A 22312-nucleotide genomic window follows, 5' to 3' on the forward strand; every position below is an offset into this window, starting at 1 on the left:
TAAACGTGACTCGCCACCTTTTCCCTTTGGTGCTGTTGAATCCCCCCCGCGCCCCCATTACTCCATGAACACACACACACACACTCACGATTAATTGTAATATAGTAGATTGTTGATGTACTGTTAAAAGACAAACGACGCCTCGGGACAAGTTGTGTCCATAATTTGTAAAATCACTTCAAATGACTTCTACTGAGCGTATTTTACAAAGATTCCACCGCATGTAGCTATATTTGACGTTTTAAGACGAACTGAATATTCCGGAAGTCTTATTTTTGAGTTGGTGACGAGTCCTCACGTTACGTCACTGAACGCCCCTGACCGAAAAAAGGACACATTGTAGCAGTCCTTCCATCATCACGTCAATGCATTTTGGGTACTTTCTTTGGTCTGAAAACTTCGTGTTGATGTGTTGATGGCGAAATTAGAAGGAAAATACATGAATAACGTGATGGTGAATCGTTGTGTGTTGCACCAAGACTACTATTTGATACTAGTTGACACAAATTCCCAGCAGACAAATCAGCCCATTTCCAACGGAGCTTGGGCGCCATCTTGTGCATTTTCTGACGCTACATTGGAGTCCAGACGCCTCAAAATGAGACGGAAGGACTTCTTTAATCGATTGCAAACATGTATGCTTTCCTCTTCAGAACTATTTGAATCAAATTCATCCCGCCCCCTTGTTCGTGCTGTCACCTCAAGATGTCTTGCCTTGCTCGAGAATGAAAACAATGGCTTCAGATTCGGAGAATATGCCTTCTTGTTACTCATCCAGTTATGAATATGATTCAAATAGTTCTGAAGAGGAAAGCATACATGTTTGCAATCGATTAAAGAATTTATTCCGTGCCATTTGAGGCAACATTGGGGGGAAATGTATCACCCAAAAAGAGGCAGACAATGGCGACCGAGCTCCTGTGAGGAATTCATCAGCCCGTTTCCACAGGCTGATACATTCCTTATATGGAGCTTGGTCGCCCTCTTCTGGCTCTTTTTGGTGCAACATGACGTTTTCCGACCAAACAAGCACAGCAAAATGTATTGACGTGATGGAAGGACTGCTACAATGTGCCCTTTTTTCGGTCAGGGGCGTTCCTTCAGTGACGTCACGTCTGGAATCGTCACCAACTCAAAAACAAGACTTCCGGAATATTCAAACGTAAAATATAGCTATATGCGGTGGAATCTTTGTAAAATACGCTCAGAAGTCATTTGAAGCCATTTTACAAATTATGGACGCAACTTGTCCGGAGACGTCGGTTGTCCTTTAATTGTGGTTATTGGAGGTAGTAATGTGGAGTTGTTTTGCTTTTACCATATGTCTGACATCGTTGGGACGCCACGTCCAGTATTCAGTAGCACCCAAGGGTTCGAGTCATGTGACATCTCCCTCCGCTTCCCGCTTGCTGTAATTTTGCATCCTACCACTTTCCCTCTCCAAAACACATTCTTCAAAAAGAGAAAAAAACACCACAAAGGGTGCCAAAAAATACAAATAAAAGTAAAGCGCAGATGCTCGCGTTTCATGGTAGCGTAGCACAATGTGCTAAGAAAAGAGAATTGTTGAAGACTATTAAAAAAGAAAAATCCCATATAACAGTACTACTACTTGAATGACTCTGTGACTGAACATTTTTATTTGTTTTTCTTTTGGTTCTGTGAAGATATGCTAAATGTGCGCCTCTGTAAATATTCCTTCCGCGTGCTCTGAGGAATAGCTCCCTGGTACTGTAATTTGCATTAAATAAAGAGTAGGATAGCCTGGAAATTAACACAATTTGTCTTTTGTCTTTATTTTGTGTCTTTTTGTTTTATGTCAAACATTTGTCCCATTGGGAATCTTTTTGAAGGCACTGGAGTTTTTTTTCAGGTGAAAAGTGAATGCAAGTGCTAGTGGAAAGACAGCCTTGGAAAACAGTAGCATCAATAACCTGGTGAGTCAGTCTATCATTTGCCTTTCACGGTACAATTTGTAGATTTGGTTACCATAGACTTAAAGGACAACCGACGTCTCCGGACAAGTTGTGTCCATAATTTGTAAAATGTCTTCAAATGACTTCTACTGAGCGTATTTTACAAAGATTCCACCGCATATAGCTATATTTTACGTTTTAAGACTCGCGCTGAATATTCCGTAAGTCTTGTTTTTGAGTTGGTGACGAGTCCGTACGTGACGTCACTAAAGGACCGCCCTTTACCGTAAAAAAAGACGCATTGTAGCAGTACTTCCATCATGTCAATGCATTTTGCTGTGCTTGTTTGGTCTGAAAACGTCATGTTGCACCAGAAAGAGCCAGAAGAGGGCGACCAAGCTCCATATAAAGATTTTAACAGCATCTCCGAGGTCATTTTGGAGTAGTTTTAGGGCACTTTAACTGATATTTATTGGTGTTTTGCAGTTGACTAAAAATATCAGCATGCTTGTCTTGGGTATTTTAAATGCAATAAAACGTTTTTCTGATGTCAGTTAGGAAACAAAAAAATGGTGTCGGTTGTCCTTTAAAATCTTAGGGCAGTGGATCACATTCAGATCATTCATCTTGGAAAAATGTTGACTGTATGATGTGTGATTTGGTTTTTAGGCCACAGTGATTATTTGGCCCCACTGTGACCCTGGACCAGCATGTCCTCCAGAAACTGTTGGGCGGCCACATCGGAGGGGCGGGTCACTTGCGGGGTCCCCATTGTGCTGGCCACGATTTGCGGCTTGGCGTTACCCTCCACGATGCTGCGCACCGCCAGCAAGTGTCTGCGTTGCCTTTCGTGTACTAGGAAAGCAGGGAAAACAAAACTAGTATGTCGTTCATTTAACAAACGGAGAGTATCAATTTGGGATTATGGTTTTACAGCTAAACCCAAATTCACCCATGAATAAACTAGAACAGTACATTTGGTCACATAAAAACTGACTTAGAAAGTACAGAAATAAGTGTTTTTTTTTTTAAATTATAATTTACATCTCCATTCTGAACTTGAGTTGTGTCCTCCATGATGACAACAAACCTCTCTCCCTGACTTTGATCTTCTCCACCTCAGGAATGAGAAAACCGTAGACCAACTCCGACACGATCTCCTCCGACTGAAGGTTGTTGCGGCTGTTAGCACAACAAAAAAAATCAATTGGGTTGCTTTTTGCAAACGGACTCGTGATGGGAATTCCGGCTCTTTTCAGAGAGCCAGTTCTTTTGGCTCGGCTCACTGAAAAGATCCGGTTCGTTTGGCTCCCAAATGGCTCCCCAGTTTTTGTTGCTTAAATGAATGAACTCCCCAAAAAAATCATGTAAAATTATCTGAAAAAGAATGACTCATTACTCAAACAATACACTATATCAAATATTTGTACTTTTATGGCTTGATTTATATGTGCACATGTGAGATCATCCGCAAACGTTCACTTTCCCTGTGGTTACTCTGGTCTGATGATCAGCTGTCATTAATTTGCTTTTCATATTAATCATGCTATTATACCAATGAGTAAAAAATATCATAATTGAATCATAATAATAACAGCATATTGTAATAATATTTGTCCAGCTGTCTACCCTAACCTCCCCCCCTTCTCCTCACTGCTCCATGTGTCTATAATTCTCCCCTCCCTCCTCTACAATGTATATCGACCAATCACGCGCGGCTTTAACCGAAGACCGGGGGCGGGGAATAGAGGACAAAAAATTGCCTCCCATTTCCGGCTCCTTCTCTTCGTTCACTTCAGAGATCCGTCTCGAAGAACCGGCTCGTTCGCGAATGACACATCACAAAAACGGACATCATTCTAGACGTGTTGGCGAGTGTCCGTCACCTCTCCTCGATGGCGTAGGCGATGTCGTTGACCTCCTTGGCCACCCTGCGGATCTCCTCTCGGGCCTGCTGGTCTGCCGTGATTTCCATGGTGTCCAGGATGATGTCTTCAAAGTACAAGTCCACCGTCTCTTGGTGGACTTTAACCACCTAACACACACATACACAAACTTGTGACACGATCCGTCTTTGTAAAGACTTTCTCAAGTCCACGTACTTCTCGGAAGATCTGGTCGTCCTCCCTGCGACGCCGTTCCTCCGCCTGCCTCCTGCCGCTCTCCTCGGCCTCCCGCCTCAGACGTTCGCGCTCTGCAAGCAGCGTGAAGGCGTGGATGCGGCGCTCCTCCTGCAGACGGATCAGCTCCTTGGAGAGGGTATCAAAAACGTATTCCAGTTCGGCACCCACGGCGGCGGCGTGAAGAGCATCTTCGCGGGACTTCTGCCAAGACAGAAGAGACAGACTGTGGGTAAGTGCTTGAGCCTTAAAGGACGAGCGACACCATTTTTTTTGTTTCCTAACTGACATCACAAAAACGTTTTATAGCATGTAAAAAAACCAAAACACACAGGCTGATATTTTTAGTCAAAATACCAATAAAAATGAGTTAAAGTGTCCCAAAACTACTTCAAAATGACCCCCGAAATGGCAAGTTTTAGAAGGTCCCGCCCCCTTGTTCGTGACGTCACGCCAGGACGTACTGCCTTGCTCTGGAATCAAAACAATGGCTTCAGATTCGGAGAAGATGAATCAGAAAACCTTTATTCGTACCACAATGGGGAAATTGGCTTTCTTGTTACTCATCCAGTTATGAATATGATTCAAATAGTTCTGAAGAGGAAAGCATAAATGTTTGCAATCGATTAAAGAAGTCCTTCCGGATCAATTTGAGCTGTCAGGACTCCAATATAGTGTCCCAAATATGAAACATGATATTCAAATGCATGACGCCATAACGCTCGGGAAAGTCCGAAGCACGAAGCAGGATTCTGATTGGCTGCCGGGCCGAGAGTACATCATGCATTTGCATATGCCATATCATTTTCCACAGTAGATTGACAGGACCTCAGCCCCAGAAGAAAGCTTCAAATAAAGCTAACAAAATTTATGACGCTACAAAACATAAACGTACATTATACCATGACTGTAAAGTGTACTTGAGAGTTTTGAAAGGCGCTTAGAAAGAGGAGTTTACGTGGCTTGTAGCGGTTTGCTTGTAGCTTTTGCTTTGTTCAACAAAGCAAAAGTACATTGTACACTTGATGCAAAAAGCTATTAACTCAGCTAAACATCACAATTGATGAAGCACTAGATAAAATTATCGCAGAGAAAGCACCTCCAAGGGGTCATTCGTCAAGATGGTGGAAGAAGAAAGCTACGTCCCTCATCAAGTGTTTAATGCTGAGGAAACCGGACACTCCATTCCATCAAGCCATTAACGACCATCACAAAGGTAAATAAAATTACTTTATTGTACAGTACAGTTTATTTCTTTAATCATAATACCATAGCATATTTATCATACATAAAATAAGGTATATTTTGTGTCGTTTTAAGGCTTAGAAAAGTAAAAAATATTTTTTATGGGGACCTGGGAACGGATTATTCTCATTTTAATGGTTTCCTATGGGAAATTATTTTTTGGGATACACACTTTTCGCCTTACACACTCTGTCTGGGAACCAATTAGGTTCGTAAGCCAAGGTCCCACTGTATTTTGAAGAAAATCAAGGCTTGCGGGTGCGCCTCATCCACCAGAAAATACCGTACCTTGATTTGCAGCTTTTCTCTCTCCTCTTTGAGAGCCATGACCATCTCTTTGTCGGCCTTCTGCATCTGCTGTTCTTCTGCTCGCAAGGCGTGTGCCGTCCTAAGCTCCTTGATGAGATCCAAGTGGTTCTCTTTGCTCGTGAAGATCTGCATTGGTTGCATGCGCAAAACACACGTGCACATAAAGAGCGAAGCATGTGGATGAAGCCCCCCCACCCCCATTCAGTATTGTGACATGCAAGGAAAAACCTCCGTTTGGATGCTCCTTCCCCTCAGCAGTTTCTGCAAATGGATAACTGCCAGCTCCTTCTCTTCTTCCCCCTAGAAAGTAACATGACACTTTACATTTTAGACATAAGATGGTGACTTTTTCACGTGTCAAGAGAAGCGAACTGGCCTCAGGCGGCGCCTCCACAGTCGGAGTGACAGGACGAGGAGCGGGTTTTTCTTTCTTGATGAGATATTTGGCCATCTCTTCTTTCAGGTTCTACACAAACGATTGGATTGACGATTAGGGAGATGTGGAGGCTGATAAAGAATGTGCTTTTTTTTTAGTCACCTTGTATTTTTCCATGAGATTGTGTCTTCTGATCTCGGGCGTCTTGATGACTTTGTTTTTGCTAAATTTGGGTTTGGGCAGTTTCTTCTGCTGCCTGAGATGTGCTTCGAAGGGTCTTTGCATTCGGTTCAGCAAGCCTAGTGATAATGATAATAATAATAATACATTACATTTTAAAGGACAACCAACATCACTTTTTTGTTTCCTAACTGACATCAGAAAAACGTTTTATAGCATCTAAAATACCCAAAATATGCAGTATATTTTTAGTCAAATGCAAAACGCCAATAAAAATGAGTTAAACTACTTCAAAATGACGTCGGGATGGTGAGTTTCAGAAGGTCCCGCCCCCTTGTTCGTGACGTCACGCCAAGACGTCTTTCATTGCTCGAGAATCAAAACAATGGGGCACATCAGGGGTGGCAAATGTTGCACCCAAAAAAGGCAGAAAATGGCGACAAAGCCGTGTAAGGAATTAATCAGCCCGTTTCCACAGGTTGATAAATTCCTTATATGGAGCTTGGTCGCACTCTTCTGCCTCTTTTTGGTGCAACACAACATTTTCAGACCAAACAAGCACAGCAAAATACATTTGACGTGATGGAAGGACTGCTACAATGTGTCCTTTTTTTTCGGTCAGGGGCGTTCCTTCAGTGACGTTACGTACGGACTCGTCACCAACTCAAAAACAAGACTTCCTGAATATTCAGCGCTAGTCTTAAAACGTAAAATATAGCTATATGCGGTGCAATCTTTGTAAAATATGCTAACAAACATGCTAACAAATTATGGACACAACTTGTCCGGAGACGTCGGTTGTCCTTTAAGCGCCTTTCAAAGCTCTCAAGGACACCTTACATTCACAGACAAGCATAGATACTATGATCAATAAAATACAATCACGCACGTACGTGATCTGTACGCCATTATTGGCTGGACACCTGTCACTCATTGAGTTATGCGCGCTGCGTAGATAATCTTGTGCGCTGAGTATGTGCAAGCAGTGCGAGATTGCGCATGCGCGCAGTTTCGAGGGAACATTGCTTACAAGCACATTAGTCAGAAGTTCGACACAAACAATTTTGATACACACCGTCGTATGTTTCCACGCGTTGGAATTCGTGACCTGCTGTTTTCTTGACGGAGAAGGTGTCGCCGCAAGCTCGCGAGGCGCACACCAAAGAGGAGTACACGGTGTAATCCTTACAAGTGCCCAACTGCTTGATATTCTCCTCCATGTTTTTCTGCTTGGCCTCCAGCTTCCTCATCGCTGCATACACAATTTTTGATTCACAACCAATGACACGTTTGAACGGATCTCGTTTGACTGCCGCAATGCTCTTGTCTCACATCTCATGTGCTCTTTGTCCACCTTGTGGAGCTTGTTCTCCTTTTCCTTGAGTAGCTTGGAGTAGATGTGGTTGAGTCGGTCTTTGGTCGAGGCCACCTGGGCCTCGTCTTTCTGCTGCAGCATCTCCTCCAACACGGCCAGACGGGCGTCCTGCAACCTGCAGACCACAATGTGCTGAGTCTGAGATGGATCATGGCACGTTGATTAAAAGCAAATCACCTCCAAAAATGGGAAGAGGTTTTTGGGGCAATTACAAGGTACTGTAGAGACGCTCCCCTACTTATGAACATTTTAGTTACGAACAATGGTACATCTGAACATTTTTTTTCTCTCTCTCTACCATATGCAGTACTGTATTCTCGCCAGTTGTACATGTATAGATCTTTATAGAGCATATATTTTATTTAATATTTATTTTTCAGTACAAACTAATACAGGTTACTTATACAAGCCTTGAGATACGTATATAAACCTTAAAGGACAACCGACGCCTCCGGACAAGTTGTGTCCATAATTTGTAAAATCACTTTAAATGACTTCTACTGAGCGTATTTTACAAAGATTCCACCGCATATAGTTATATTTTACGTTTTAAGACTCGCACTGAATATTCAGGAAGTCTTGTTTTTGAGTTGGTGACGAGTCCGTACGTTACGTCACGGAAGGAACGCCCCTGACCGAGAAAGTGACACACAATGCATTTTGGGTACTTTGTTTGGTCTGAAAACTTCGTGTTGACACAAATTCCCAGCAGACAAATCAGCCCGTTTTCAACAGAGCTTTGCTGCCATCTTTTGCATTTTCTGGGACACTACGAACAAGGGGGCGGGACCTTCTGAAACTGGCCATTTCCGGCTTCAATTTGAAGTAGTTTTTGGACACTTTAACTCATTTTTATTGGTGTTTTGCATTTGACTAAAAATATCCGTGTTTTGGGTATTTTACATGCTATAAAACGTTTTTCTGGTGTCAGTTAGGAAACAAAAAAATGGTGTCGGCCTTATAATGTGGTGTGCCTTATATTTGTAAAACGTTTGTATATTTATATATTATATTTGAAAAACTTTTTTCATTCATTGAAGGTGCGCCTTATACTCCAGTGCGCCTGATACACCGGAAAATATGGTATAAAAAAAATATACAAGAAATTGCCTTAAAGGACAACCAACGTCACTTTTTTGTTTCCTAACTGACATCAGAAAAACGTTTTAGAGCATCTAAAATGCCCAAAACACGCAGTAAATTTTTATTCAAATGCAAAACACCAATAAAAATGACTTCAAGTGTCCAAAATCTGCAAAAAATTGAGCTGCGAATTGGGCATTTTCAGAAAGTCCCGCCCCCAGTTCGTGACCTCACGCCAAGACGTCTTGCCTTGCTTGTGAATCAAAACAATGGCTTCAGATTCGGAGAACATGCTTTCTTGTTACACATCCAGTTATGAATATGATTCAAGTAGTTCTGAAGAGGAAAGCATACATGTTTGCAATCGATTAAAGAATTTATTCCGTGCCATTTTGAGGCAACATTGGGGAGAAATGGATCACCAAAAAAGAGGCAGAAAATGGCAACCAAGCTCCGTGTGAGGAATTAATCAGCCCGTTTCCACAGGCTGATAAATTCCTTATATGGAGCTTGGTCGCCCTCTCCTGGCAACACGAGGTTTTCAGACCAAACAAGTACAGCAAAATACATTGACGTGATGGAAGGACTGCTACAATGTGTCTTTTTTTTTCGGTCAGGGGCGTTCCTTCAGTGACGTCACATACAGACTTGTCACCAACTCAAAAACAAGACTTCCTGAATATTCAGCGCGAGTCTTAAAACGGAAAATCTAGCTGTATGCGGTGGAATCTTTGTAAAATGCGCTCAGTAGAAGTCATTTGAAGCCATTTTACAAATTATGGACACAACTTGTCCGGAGACATCGGTTGTCCTTTAAAAATTAAAAAGAAGGCAATGAAAAAGAACACAGGCAATAAAAGGTCTTTACTTCTGTATTTTTCCTTCTCGGAAGGCCCACTCTTTTGCTTCCATTTCCTCCATCATCCGCCTCCTTTTGCGCAGAAGATTTGGGTCGTTGAGTGTAGGAAGTTTGGCCTCCCAGACCCGTCTCGCGCGCGCCCTCTCGATCATTTCCACTTCTTCAATACTCGCAGGCAGACCTCGCTCTGATGGGAAAGAGTGCCTTATTAATCAATACAGTCTGATACCTAAACGGAATATCTCTAATGCAGGGATGGGAAGGTGCCCGCGGTTTAGTGTGCATATACCCCAGGTGAAAGAAGCCACCGCCAGCAGCTCTGATGGGGAGGTACCAGCGTGTAGTAAATACTCTGGTGTGTATGGGTCCGTCTGTGCTTCGCTCTCCCTGTAGTCTGTTTGCACTGCCACGGTGAAATGGGTGGGAACGCCCCTAGCGTGTTTGCCAGTGGCTTCAAACTCCTCTCTGATGAGAGTTGAAAAGAGGAAACTTCTCAGAAAAGATCAAATCAATAAAAGTAACAGTGTACGGGTTAAACTTACTGATAATTATTGCGATTCATATCCAAGGGAATCTGTTGCACATGTGGAAGAGGCCTGGAAGAAGCACAATGGGGTCCCATAGAGAGACACGTGATCAGGTTTCATCATGGTCCGCTTCAAATGTGCATTGCACATTTACCATGCTTAGAATACGTATGTATCGGCCCTATATATAGATATCCCTACTATCCAGACGTGGCGGTGCCGGACTCTGCTATGATTGGTCCCTGCTCTCAAGTTGGGGGGAGCAGAGGACTACTTCCTGCGGCTCCACTGATTACTTCTATTGTCACCGCCACGTCTGGTCAGCAAAATCCGTCCCTTAACCGTCATGGTGGGGTGAGGTTCAATTTGGATCGTTCGTACAATAGACTGCTTAGGCAACATAGGCTTAGTTATGCTGATGAGGTGATACCAGGGTAAATTGGGCAATCAGGCCAGTTGTCAGTCAATAGAAGCTATCAATGAAGCCGCAGGGAGTAGTCCTCTGCTCCCCCCAACCTAACAGCATGGACCTATCATCGCAGAGTCCAGCACCGCCATGTCTGGACGGTAGGGATATATATAGGGCCGAAACTACCAGTAAGACTTTAGTTTGCTGACGAAGCTTCTTGGATAAGAAGCGAAACGTCCGACACCTTTAAAGTACAGATGACGGCTGAAGAAACCTTTTCATCGATGGACCACTCCTGTACGACTGAGAGCTTCCACAGACTAATTCGTGAAACATCTTGAAGCTTCATTTTCCCATCATAATTCAAAGTTAAAGGCCTGCATGTGTGCAACTGTGCAAAATCACAATAATTAACAGAATATTGTGTAATTCATACCTCAATGTTGTCGATATTTTTTAATTGCACATCATTATCTTTGTGAAAGCAGACTTTCTGATATCCCTCCTGTCATGGAACTCATTCGGTTTTGAAAATGTTCTTGATGAAATGGTCAATGAGTGTACAGTGAGACCTCAACTTACAAACACCTTAACTTACAAACTTTTCGTCTTACAAACTTCAAATTTCTGAAAATTAAAACTTATAATAAGCACTGTTTTCATAATACACACCCACCACAGCTGGCGGAGTGATCTTTGGCGGAAGCACACAACCGAACAGCACCAACAGTCCTTGTTGAAGGTGACTCTCCTTCCATAAGCCATCAACGACCATCAAAAAGCTAAATAAAACTTTATTTTACAGCACAGTTTATTTCTTTAATTACAGTCCTCATGTAATGCGCCTCTCTTTCCAAACAGCAATTCCCTTTGACCTTCGACCTCCAACGCCATTCCATCAAGCCATAAATGACCATCACAAATGTAAATAAAGTGACTTTATGATACAATGCAGTGTATTTCTTTCATTACAATACAATAGCACATGTATTATACATAGAATAAGGTATGTTGTGTGTACTTTTAAGGCTTATTTAGTGGAAAAGTATATTTTATGGAAACCCGGGAATGGATTATTCCCATTTTAATGGTTTCCTATGGGAAAATGTTTTTGAGATACACACTTTTCGCCTTACACACTCTGTCTGGGAACCAATTAAGTTCGTAAGTTGAGGTCTCACTGTATGTTACATTTGCAGTTTCTGTGAAAGCAAATGTCAAACCTTTTACAATATTTCCAGTTATCAGCTCCACTTGGCTCATATGTTTCTCTTTTCTTCATCATCGGCTGAATATTCGGAATAAATCTGTCAGTGAAGAAAATGAGTGACAACTTTTAACGGTAAAATACAATAATGTGTGTATCTATGTGTTTGTGTTACCCAGCCAGTTGCTGCAGTGCCTGCTGCCGTTGTTCCGCGTTGCCACGCCATCGACGGTCCACAGAATGTGGCAATGGATCGTGGCGGTCCAGACGAAAGGTGACCCTTTCATTGTTGAACATGGTTTCAAACTCGGGCAATTTTCTCTGTGCGTGAACGTACAACAAATTGTTTCATTTATGATGGTTCTCCCAAGTCAGGGCTCATAAGGACGTTCATAAGGAGATTGAACGATAACTGTACATCTGCATTATAATGTGTCATCAATAAAATAATTAGGGCTTAAGACTAATACAAATCAAATAAGTATATATTATTCCTACAAATATTGAGAAAGTATTCCCAAAATTACATGAGGTGAAAAATAAATAGTCAGCACCAAATAATGCAGAATTTCCACTTTACGTTGTGAGCATTTGACATAATAATAATGTGAAATAGTAATAATCATTACCACATTATAAGCTATTTTATTTTAATGAATTCATTCATTCATTTGTTTTTCATTCCGCTTAATCCTCACTGGGGCTGCGGGGGTGGATGGAGCAGATCGCAGCTGTCATCTGGTAGTACGCGGAGGACACCCTGAACCGGTTGCCAGCCAATCTTTTTTTAATTTAAATTATTAGGTATTTTATTTATTGCATTCTATTTGTGATTGTATTTTATTTATTATAGTACCTAAGCTTGTCTGTGACTGTAAAGTGTCCTTGAGAGCTTTGAACGGAGCTTAAAATGTAATGTAATGTAATTTATTATTATTATTATTACTACTGCTACTACTCTTACTACTACTACTACCACCACTACTACTTCTACCCTACTACTACTACTACCACCACCACCACCACTACGACTACTACTACTAATACTACCACCACTAAGTCAAAGTCAGCTTTATTGTCAAATGTGCTAATATGACTACTATTACTACTTTCCGCCACTACTACTGCTTCTACTGCTTCTACTATTCCTACTGCTACTACCACCGCTACTACTACTATTACCACAACTACTACTACTGCCACTTCTACTACCCCTAGTACTACCACAACTACTACTACAGCTACTACTACCACCACCACCACTACTACCACTACTACCAACACTACTACTACTATTACTACTATTACGATTACTTACTACTACTATTACTACTTATCATGTGACTGTAAAGTGACCTTGAGAGATTTGAAAGGCGCTTATAAATGAAATGTATTATTATTATTACCCACCTATTTGTTGCTGTTTTTAAGTGGTCTATAAATACGCATATACTGAGCAATGTATAAAATGAATACATGTAATATATATAATAAATAGTGACCTTTTTTTAAATAATTGTATTGTTTAAAATGAGAATGAGGAAAGTGTGTTTGTTACTCACAATCCGCGTCTTAAAACTTTTAAAACTGGTCTTGACATGGTCGACTTCCGAAGAAACAAAGTATACCGGCTCTGCGGGACAAAAAAAAGTAACATTTATTACCATTAAGGAAGCTATGTCTCCCAAACGAGCTCGCGAGCTACATAATCGTCCATGACTTACCATACAAGTAATCATATAGACGCTCCCGTTTCACAACTCTTGCCTCAACCGGCTTGGGAATGGTATGAGTGACAGTTGCCATTTTAAATATTAATTTTATCTCCAAAAACTCGCAAGTGGCCTTTGTCCCGAATACCTCGATTGAAATGTCAGTGTGAAGTAGGCTTTTCGGTGTACACACTCACACAATGGATTACGTCCTCTATGACGTCACTGTTTGGAAAATGTATGTATCACCTGTAAATATTTCAATGTCTGATCACATTATGTAAAGCTATTATCAAACACATATTTATTTTTTTCCGTATGGGAACATTTTTTTGTCGTGCACAGTGTATCCTGAGCTAGCTAGCAAGTTCGTGCATCATCGTTGTAACCATGGATACTGTAAACTGAAAATAGGTCGAGTTTAAACTGGCACCATGCAACGGCAATTAAAAAAAAAATATTTATTAAATTGAGATGAAGCATGTCGTCTGACTTTCATTTCTGAAGAGAGATGTGCGTTTTACTCGAAAAGAAAGCTGTTATTTACAAAGAACGTCAAAGAGGGTATTGCCAACTACAACTCCCATGATGCACTTCGAAAAATGCGATCTAATCAAGAAACGTTTCGTAGATTACATTTAAAATTATTAAAACCTAAAAGAAATTTGAAAAGACAAAACTCCACTGAATAATAAACGAATGAATAGTAATTTTATTAATACAATAACATACCTGTCAACCTCCACAGCTCCATGCCCTTACAAACTGTCGTATTTCCCCTTACAAAATACAAAATAATCGTACAGCATTTTTTTTCCAAACGTGTTTATTTATGTAGTTCAACATGTTATATTGTACATGTGTTCCGTTATATCATTCTGTACATATTCTTAATAAATGATGAAATTACAAGAGTTGCTTAATTACTACAGTGTTCTCTATTGTATGCTATTGTATGATCTATATGTTTTCCAGACTTCTACGTTTTTGCCGTGGCGCTTTGTCTCAAAACAAAGCAAGTTGTGCCCATAATTTGTAAAATGGCTTCAAATGACTTCTACTGAGCGTATTTTACAAAGATTCCACTGCATAAAGCTATATTTTACGTTTTAAGACTCGCGCTGAATATTCCAGAAGTCTTGTTTTTTAGTTGATGACGAGTCCTCACCCTACGTCACTGAAGGAATGCACCTGATCGAAAAAAAGGGCACGTTGTAGCAGTCCTTCCATCACGTCAATGCACTTTGCTGTTTGGTCTGAAAACGTTGTGTTGCACCAAAAAGAGCCAGAAGAGGGCGACCAAGCTCCATACAAGGAATTTATCAGCCTGTGGAAACGGGCTGATTAATTCCTCACAGGAGGTTGGATGCTACTATTACTACTACTACTACTACTACTACTACTACTACTACTGCTTCTACTATTCCTACTGCTACTACCACCGCTACTACTACTATTACCACAATTGCTACTACTACTACCCCTAGTACTACCACTACTACCACTACTACTACTACTACTACCACTACTATTACTTACTACTACTATGACGACTACTATTACTACTTATCCTGTGACTGTTTTCATTTTTTTCATATTTTTCATCTTATCATTTAGTTGAGTACTACTTTGAATAAAATCTGATAAATTGCTCACATGGATGGAAAAGCGAGCTAGAAGCAATTATTCACAGTACACCAAAAACTGCGTAGTAGTCTGAGTCAAGATATGAAGTGCTGTTTTCTGTCAAGAGCTGCAGTCAATTTCCTGACATGATCACATGACGTGGAGGAGGAAGAAGGAAGGGAGGGTTTAGTACACGACACTGCGGGTTGCTAGCGTCGCGCCAAGGCGTTTTGATAATTACTTGTGAACTATTAGCTGGCACAGTCAATAAAAGATGGTTAAAAGTCGTGTTCATCGCTGAAGATGAGGGAGCCATTTGCGGTCTTTGCTGTCATTCTCTCGTTGCTGTGCCAAGCATGGACCCAGGACTCAGGTGTGTAAAAGCTGCAATCTAATGTGTCCTTTTTTCGGTCAGGGGCGTTCCTTCAGTGACGTAGGGTGAGGACTCGTCACCAACTCAAAAACAAGACTTCCGGAATATTCAGCGCTAGTCTTAAAACGTAAAATATCGCTAGCTATATGCAGTGGAATATTTGTAAAATACGCTCAGTAGAAGTCATTTGAAGTCATTTTACAAATTATGGACACAACTTGTCCGGAGGCATCGGTTGTCCTATAAGGTTTATATACCTATGTTAAGGCTTGTATTAGTTTGTACTGAAAAATAAAAATGAAATAAAATATATGCTCTATAAAGATCTATACATGTACAACTGGAGAGAATACAGTACTACATATATATGGTAGAGAGAGAGAAAAAATGTTCAGATGTACAGTGAGACCTCAACTTACGAACTTAATTGGTTCCCAGACAGAGTGTGTAAGGCGAAAAGTGTGTATCTCAAAAAAAAAATCCCATAGGAAACCATTAAAATGGGAATAATCCGTTCCCGGGTTTCCATAAAACATACTTTTCAACTAAATAAGCCTTAAAACTACACACAACATACCTCATTCTATGTATAATAAATGTGCTATTGTATTGTAATGAAAGAAATACACTGAATTGTATCATAAAGTCATTTTATTTACATTTGTGATGGTCATTGATGGCTTGATGGAATGGCGTTGGAGGTCGAAGGTCGAAGGGAATTGCTGTTTGGAAAGAGAGGCACATCTTTCCAAATCTTTGTGACATACGCTCAGTAGTAGTCATGTGAAGTGATTTTACAAATTATGGACACAACTTGTTTTGTGTATTTTAGATGCTATAAAACGTTTTTCTGATGTCAGTTAGGAAACAAAAAAGTGATGTCGGTTGTCCTTTAAGGGGCAAAGACGATGTTACATATGTTGTTGTCGGTGATGTTACCAGGACTCTGCTAATAAAGTTGTATAAAAATACACCATGGATTCACCTTTATTATTATCTTTAAAAGAAAGCAAAAAACTGTTTCCATGCCTGTCGTATCATTTTATTTTATTGTATTTATCCGCCGGTCCGTGAAAATATTGTCTGACATTAAACCGGTCCGTGGCACAAAAAAAGGTTGGGAACCACTGCTTTAGTATATCCGGCCCAAGCACTCCCCCCAAATGCTCCCCTCTGTCAAATTTTAGAAGCCATTGTGGCCCGCGAGTCAAAAAGTTTGCCCACCGCTGGTGTAGATGCAGTGCGGTTATGAGTCAGCGGAAAGAGGTGTGAAAGAGGTGAAGGCAATGCAAGATGTTCCATAGAAGAAGCAGATTTGTGCTCGTCCTGTGTCTATGAATCACCCAGTAGTAACCTCCATGGACTTCCAGTGAAGTCATTCTTTCCAAATACAGTGAGACCTCAACTTACAAACACCTCAACTTACAAACTTTTCCTCTTACAAACGTCAAATTTCTGAAAATTAAACCTTATAATAAGCACCATTTTCATAATACACACCCACCCCGCCTGGCGGAGTGATCTTCGGCGGAAGCACACGACCGAACAGCACCAGAGGTTAAGTTACCAACAGTCCTTATGGAAGGTGACTCTCCTTCCATAAGCCATCAACGACCATCAAAAAGGTCAATAAAACTATTTTACAGCGCAGTTTCTTTAATTACAGTCCTCATGTAATGCGCCTCTCTTGCCAAACAGCAATTCCCTTTGACTTTCCACTGCCAACGCCATTCCATCAAGCCATCAATGACCATCACAAATGTAAATAAAGTGACTTTATGATACAATTCAGTGTATTTCTTTCATTACAATACAATAGCACATTTATTATGCGTAGAATAAGGTATGTTGTGTAGTTTTAAGGCGTATTTAGTTGAAAAGTAAATTTTATGGAAACCCGGGAACGCATTATTCCCATTTTAATGGTTTCCTATGGGAAATTTATTTTTGAGATACACACTTTTCGCCTTACACACTCTGTCTGGGAACCAATTACGGTCTCACTGTACAAATGCACAAGTTGATGACATCCAACATTCAAAATGTTTTACATTGATGACAATGAATGTTTCTTTGATTTCTTTTGGCAGCGGTCCATTTGCGTTTCAATGCGGGCAGCGAGGTGAAGTTGAACTGCAGCGATGTGTTAAGGGGAAACTTGATGTACGTCATCTGGAAAGTTGACCTGGTGGGAGGCAAACAGTGTCAGGTGGGTGACAACTGGATCGCCGGCGAAGGATTAGACACCTGCGCTGATGGCAAGTCCCTACGCAACGCTTCCGGGTCTCACTTCTACCTACACATCCCCAAATTTTCCGAGCGCGACGTGGGCATGTACACGTGCGAATCGACTTTCACTGGAGGATCTCACACTTGTAACATCAACGTGTCCGTCACAGGTGCGACCCAGTGTATTTTTTTTATCTATCTATCTATCTATCTATCTATCTATCTATCTATCTATCTATCTATCTATCTATCTATCTATCTATCTATCTATCTATACCTACCTACCTCCCTATCTATCTATCTATCTATCTATCTATCTATCTATCTATCTATCTATCTATCTATCTATCTATCTATCTATCTATCTATCTATCTATCTATCTATCTATCTATCTATCTATCTATCTATCTATCTATACCTACCTCCTTATCTATCTATCTATCTATCTATCTATCTATCTATCTATCTATCTATCTATCTATCTATCTATCTATCTATCTATACCTACCTCCTTATCTATCTATCTATCTATCTATCTATCTATCTATCTATCTATCTATCTATCTATCTATCTATCTATCTATCTATCTATCTATCTATATCTATCTATCTATCTATCTATCTATCTATCTATCTATCTATCTATCTATCTATCTATCTATCTATCTATCTATCTATCTATCTATACCTACCTATCTATCTATCTATCTATCTATCTATCTATCTATCTATCTATCTATCTATCTATCTATCTATCTATCTATCTATCTATCCCTACCTATCCATCCATCCCTATCTATCTATCTATCTATCTATCTATCTATCTATCTATCTATCTATCTATCTATCTATACCTACCTCCTTATCTATCTATCTATCTATACCTACCTATCTATCTATCTATCTATCTATCTATCTATCTATCTATCTATCTATCTATCTATACCTACCTCTCTATCTATCTATCTATCTATCTATCTATCTATCTATCTATCTATCTATCTATCTATCTATCTATCTATCTATCTATCTATCTATACCTACCTCTCTATCTATCTATCTATCTATCTATCTATCTATCTATCTATCTATCTATCTATCTATCTATCTATCTATCTATCTATCTATCTATCTATCTATACCTACCTCCTTATCTATCTATCTATCTATCTATCTATCTATCTATCTATCTATCTATCTATCTATCTATCTATACCTACCTCCTTATCTATCTATCTATCTATCTATCTATCTATCTATCTATACCTACCTCCTTATCTATCTATCTATCTATCTATCTATCTATACCTACCTCCTTATCTATCTATCTATCTATCTATCTATCTATCTATCTATCTATCTATCTATCTATCTATCTATCTATCTATCTATACCTACCTATCCATCCATCCCTACCTACCGACCTATCTATCTATCTATCTATCTATCTATCTATCTATCTATCTATCTATCTATCTATCTATCTATCTATCTATCTATCTATCTATCTATCTATCTATCTATCTATCTATCTATCTATCTATCTATCCAACTACCTACCTACTTACCTATCTACCTACCTATTTTTCTATGTATTTATTTACCTAAATACATATATTTTGTAATTTATTTACATACAATATATTTTTATTTACACACTATTTATTTCTATTATCCTTGCTGTCATTGCCTATTATTGAGCATTTGTTTTTTTTATTAACTTACATACAAGTATTTTTTTCAGTTATAACACTATTTATTTATGTATTTATTTATTATCCTTGCTATCATTTCCTTTTATCGAGCATTTTCATCTTTATTAAGTTCATACACTTGCTTCTTCTGTAGCCACAAGAGGACACGAGCAAGTGTCTTCTTGTGCCGGTCCCAAGCCCGGATAAATACAGAGGGTTGTGCAGGAAGGGCATCTGGCGTAAAAGCTTGGCCAAAACAAACATGCCAATCAAACCTCTGAAGATGGCTGTGGTGACCCTTGAAGGGAAGAGCCGAAAGGAAAAGAAGATTTCAGAAATACAAATATCAACATGCACCCACATCTCCACCCTGTTTAAAATTATGATATTTATCAATTATTCTTTTCCAGTTCCTCCTCGTATTTCGTCCTGGTTGGAGCCGAGGGGTGACAACAGCATGGAGGCCGTTTGCACAGCCGAGCGAGGAAACCCGGCCGCCGTCATCATCTGGCACCATGCCGGGAATGCGTCTGTCGTGGAGGAGCGGTGGACTTGCGGGGGATTGTTCTCTGTAGAAAGCCGCCTGAAACTACCCGAGGGCGTGAAGAACGCAACGTGCGTCATCAAGCATCCATTCTGGCAAGCAGAGAAGATGTTGGTACCACAGTATGGAAAAGGTTTGCGCACTGTACATTCTTCCAAGTTTTTTTTTGGCCCAAAAATGCAACAAAAGAGAATGCGGATCATTTTGTTAGTTACTATCTAAATTAATGCATTGATTTAAAGGACAACCGGCGTCTCCGGACAAGTTGTGTCCATAATTTGTAAAATTGCTTCAAATGACTTCTACTGGGCGTATTTAACAAAGATTCTACCTCATATAGCTATATTTTACGTTTTAAGACTCGCGCTGAATATTCAGGAAGTCTTGTTTTTGAGTTGGTGACGAGTCCTCACGTGACGTCACTGAAGCAACGCCCCTGACCGAAAAAAGGACACATTGTAGCAGTCATTCCATCACATCAATGCATTTTGCTGTGCTTGTTTGGTCTGACAACGTTGTGTTGCACCGAAAAGAGCTAGAAGAGGGCGACCAAGCTCCATACAAGGAATTTATCAGCCTGTGGAAACGGGCTGATTAATTCGTCACACGGAGCTTCGTCGCCATTTTCTGCCTCTTTTTTGGTGATACATTTCCCCCCAATGTTGCCTCAAAATGGCACGGAATAAATTATTTAATCGATTGCAAACATGTATGCTTTCCTCTTCAGAACTATTTGAATCATATTCATAACTGGATGAGTAATAAGAAAGCATATTCTCCGTTTCCACAGGCTGATTAATTCCTTACATGGAGGTTTGTCACCCTCTTCTGCCTCATTTTGGTCCAACACGAAGTTTTCAGAGTACAGCAAAATGCATTGATGTGATGGATGGACTGCTACAATGTGTCCTTTTTTCGGTCAGGGGCGTTCCTTCAGTGACGTCACGTACGGACTCGTCACCAACTCAAAAACAAGACTTCCGGAATATTCTGCGCGAGTCTTGAAACGTAAAATATAGCTATATGCGGTGGAATCTTTGTAAAATATGCTCAGTAGAAGTCATTTGATTTTACAAATTATGGACACAACTTGTCCGGAGACGTCCGTTGTCCTTTAAATATTAACCAGTCCTTTTGTTTTGCCTCTCAGGTCTTTCCTATATTATGGTGCGCCTTCTTGTTGTGTCAGTCTTCATCGTCCTCACTGCTTTCTCAATGTTTGTATACAAGAAGCGAATCATGCTTGGGTGAGCATCTACAAGATATTTAATTCAAGTTCTATTCATTTTGATATTTTTCCCTCAATTTCCCTTTCTTTAAGGCTAAATTGTTCCGTATACTGTATATTGAACAGTTGTCTTCCCTTTCATAGCCGCTGTCTGCTCAACGACCGCTCGCCAACTCAATCTGAAACCGTAGGTATTTTTTTAAGTTTTGTTTTCCTTTTTCGAGCATACATTTGTTTCCATAATGACACCAGTTTTTTTTTTTTTTTTTTAAGATGGAGAACCTAGAGGAAGCGGAGCCTTATGCCAGCTATGTTGAACGTGTCAACTCCATCTATAACACATGATGTGTTATAGATGGCATCTCTTGACATACGTTGTTGTGCATGACTTGCTGTATTTGATGTCTTAAATATGAGTTGAGAACATTAGAAGAGTAATACATATTGCATACATACCGGTCTGGATATATCCATTTCGATTAACCTTGTCTTCCTCCTCGTATTTCGTGTCCATAATTTGTAAAATCACTTCAAATGACTTCTACTGAGCTTATTTTACAAAGATTTCACCACATATAGCTATATTTTACGTTTTAAGACTTGCGCTGAATATTCAGGAAGTCTTGTTTTGGAGTTGATGATGATTCCTGACGTGACGTCACGGAAGGAACGGCCCTGACCAAGAATGCGACACACAATGCATTTTGGGTACTTTTTTAGTCTGAAAACTTAAATGACACTTTCCGAAATAAAAGATCACACAATAATCATAACAATAGTAATACAGTAAAGTCTCGTTATATCGATATCGGATATATCGTAAGTCCCGGTTATATCGATACTATTTCTATGCACGCACGGAGAAAATTACATGCAAACAGGGTCGGATATATCGATAGTCCCGGTTATATCGATATTTTTTCGGACTCCCTTGAATATCGATATAACGAGACTTTACTGTAAATGATCTTGTTTTCATTTAAACATTAAATTTGTAAATTGTACTGAAACGTGAAAGGACAACCGACACCCCCGGACAAGTTGTGTCCATAATTTGTAAAATCACTTCAAATGACTTCTACTGAGCTTATTTTACAAAGATTCCACCACATATAGCTATATTTTACGTTTTAAGACTTGCGCTGAATATTCAGGAAGTCTTGTTTTGGAGTTGATGATGATTCCTGACGTGACGTCACGGAAGGAACGGCCCTGACCAAGAAAGCGACACACAATGCATTTTGGGTACTTTTTTAGTCTGAAAACTTAAATGACACTTTCCGAAATAAAAGATCACAC

General features: G+C 40.0%; 2 protein-coding genes across 5 annotated transcripts; one reads left to right on the forward strand and one right to left on the reverse strand.

The window, feature by feature from the left end:
* Window positions 1–1771: 1771 nt before the first annotated feature.
* cfap91 (cilia and flagella associated protein 91) lies at window positions 1772–13687 on the reverse strand. 2 transcript variants are annotated; one of them, XM_089002984.1, is made up of 17 exons: window positions 13331–13687; window positions 13169–13239; window positions 11782–11927; window positions 11623–11706; window positions 10006–10059; window positions 9753–9928; window positions 9473–9650; window positions 7479–7636; window positions 7222–7398; window positions 6129–6265; window positions 5967–6056; window positions 5819–5890; window positions 5570–5716; window positions 4019–4240; window positions 3803–3951; window positions 3007–3098; window positions 1772–2771 (listed from the first exon to the last, which is right to left on the reverse strand). In XM_089002984.1, exons 1-17 carry the CDS (start codon window positions 13410–13412, stop codon window positions 2596–2598), a joined length of 2211 nt encoding a protein of 736 aa, XP_088859110.1. In that variant the 5' UTR covers window positions 13413–13687; the 3' UTR covers window positions 1772–2595. The 2 variants fall into 2 exon arrangements, with proteins under 2 accessions (XP_088859110.1, XP_088859109.1); XM_089002983.1 differs by having other exon boundaries at window positions 13169–13687.
* Window positions 9714–22198, forward strand: LOC148894858 (cell surface glycoprotein CD200 receptor 1-A). 3 transcript variants are annotated; one of them, XM_089002994.1, is made up of 6 exons: window positions 9714–9818; window positions 11786–11880; window positions 17408–17716; window positions 19652–19918; window positions 20936–21032; window positions 21158–22198. In XM_089002994.1, the coding sequence occupies exons 2-6, from the start codon at window positions 11847–11849 to the stop codon at window positions 21297–21299; spliced, it is 849 nt and encodes a 282-aa protein (XP_088859120.1). In that variant the 5' UTR covers window positions 9714–9818; window positions 11786–11846; the 3' UTR covers window positions 21300–22198. The 3 variants fall into 3 exon arrangements, with proteins under 3 accessions (XP_088859120.1, XP_088859119.1, XP_088859118.1); XM_089002993.1 differs by lacking the exons at window positions 9714–9818; window positions 11786–11880 and adding an exon at window positions 14535–15317 and having other exon boundaries at window positions 21158–21200; window positions 21287–22198; XM_089002992.1 differs by lacking the exons at window positions 9714–9818; window positions 11786–11880 and adding an exon at window positions 14535–15317.
* The last annotated feature ends 114 nt before the right edge of the window (window positions 22199–22312 follow it).

The sequence above is a fragment of the Hippocampus bargibanti genome, linkage group LG08 (assembly GCF_051943395.1).
Source record: "Hippocampus bargibanti isolate YZ-2025 linkage group LG08, ASM5194339v1, whole genome shotgun sequence".
Lineage (NCBI taxonomy): Eukaryota > Metazoa > Chordata > Actinopteri > Syngnathiformes > Syngnathidae > Hippocampus > Hippocampus bargibanti.

What these genes read in the sequence shown, in the direction of transcription:
- cfap91 (XM_089002983.1), bottom strand. Translation starts at nt 13,345, where the DNA reads ATGATTACTTGTATGGTAAGTCATGGACGATTATGTAGCTCGCGAGCT. An exon ending in GCACTGCAGCAACTGGCTGG is followed by an intron (nt 11,707 to 11,781) that starts GTAACACAAACA and finishes CTTCACTGACAG; the next exon opens with ATTTATTCCGAATATTCAGC. An exon ending in AACTGGAAATATTGTAAAAG is followed by an intron (nt 10,060 to 11,622) that starts GTTTGACATTTG and finishes TGCTTCTTCCAG; the next exon opens with GCCTCTTCCACATGTGCAAC.
- LOC148894858 (XM_089002992.1), top strand. Translation starts at nt 15,248, where the DNA reads ATGAGGGAGCCATTTGCGGTCTTTGCTGTCATTCTCTCGTTGCTGTGC. An exon ending in GGTACCACAGTATGGAAAAG is followed by an intron (nt 19,919 to 20,935) that starts GTTTGCGCACTG and finishes TTTGCCTCTCAG; the next exon opens with GTCTTTCCTATATTATGGTG. An exon ending in AAGAAGCGAATCATGCTTGG is followed by an intron (nt 21,033 to 21,157) that starts GTGAGCATCTAC and finishes TCCCTTTCATAG; the next exon opens with CCGCTGTCTGCTCAACGACC.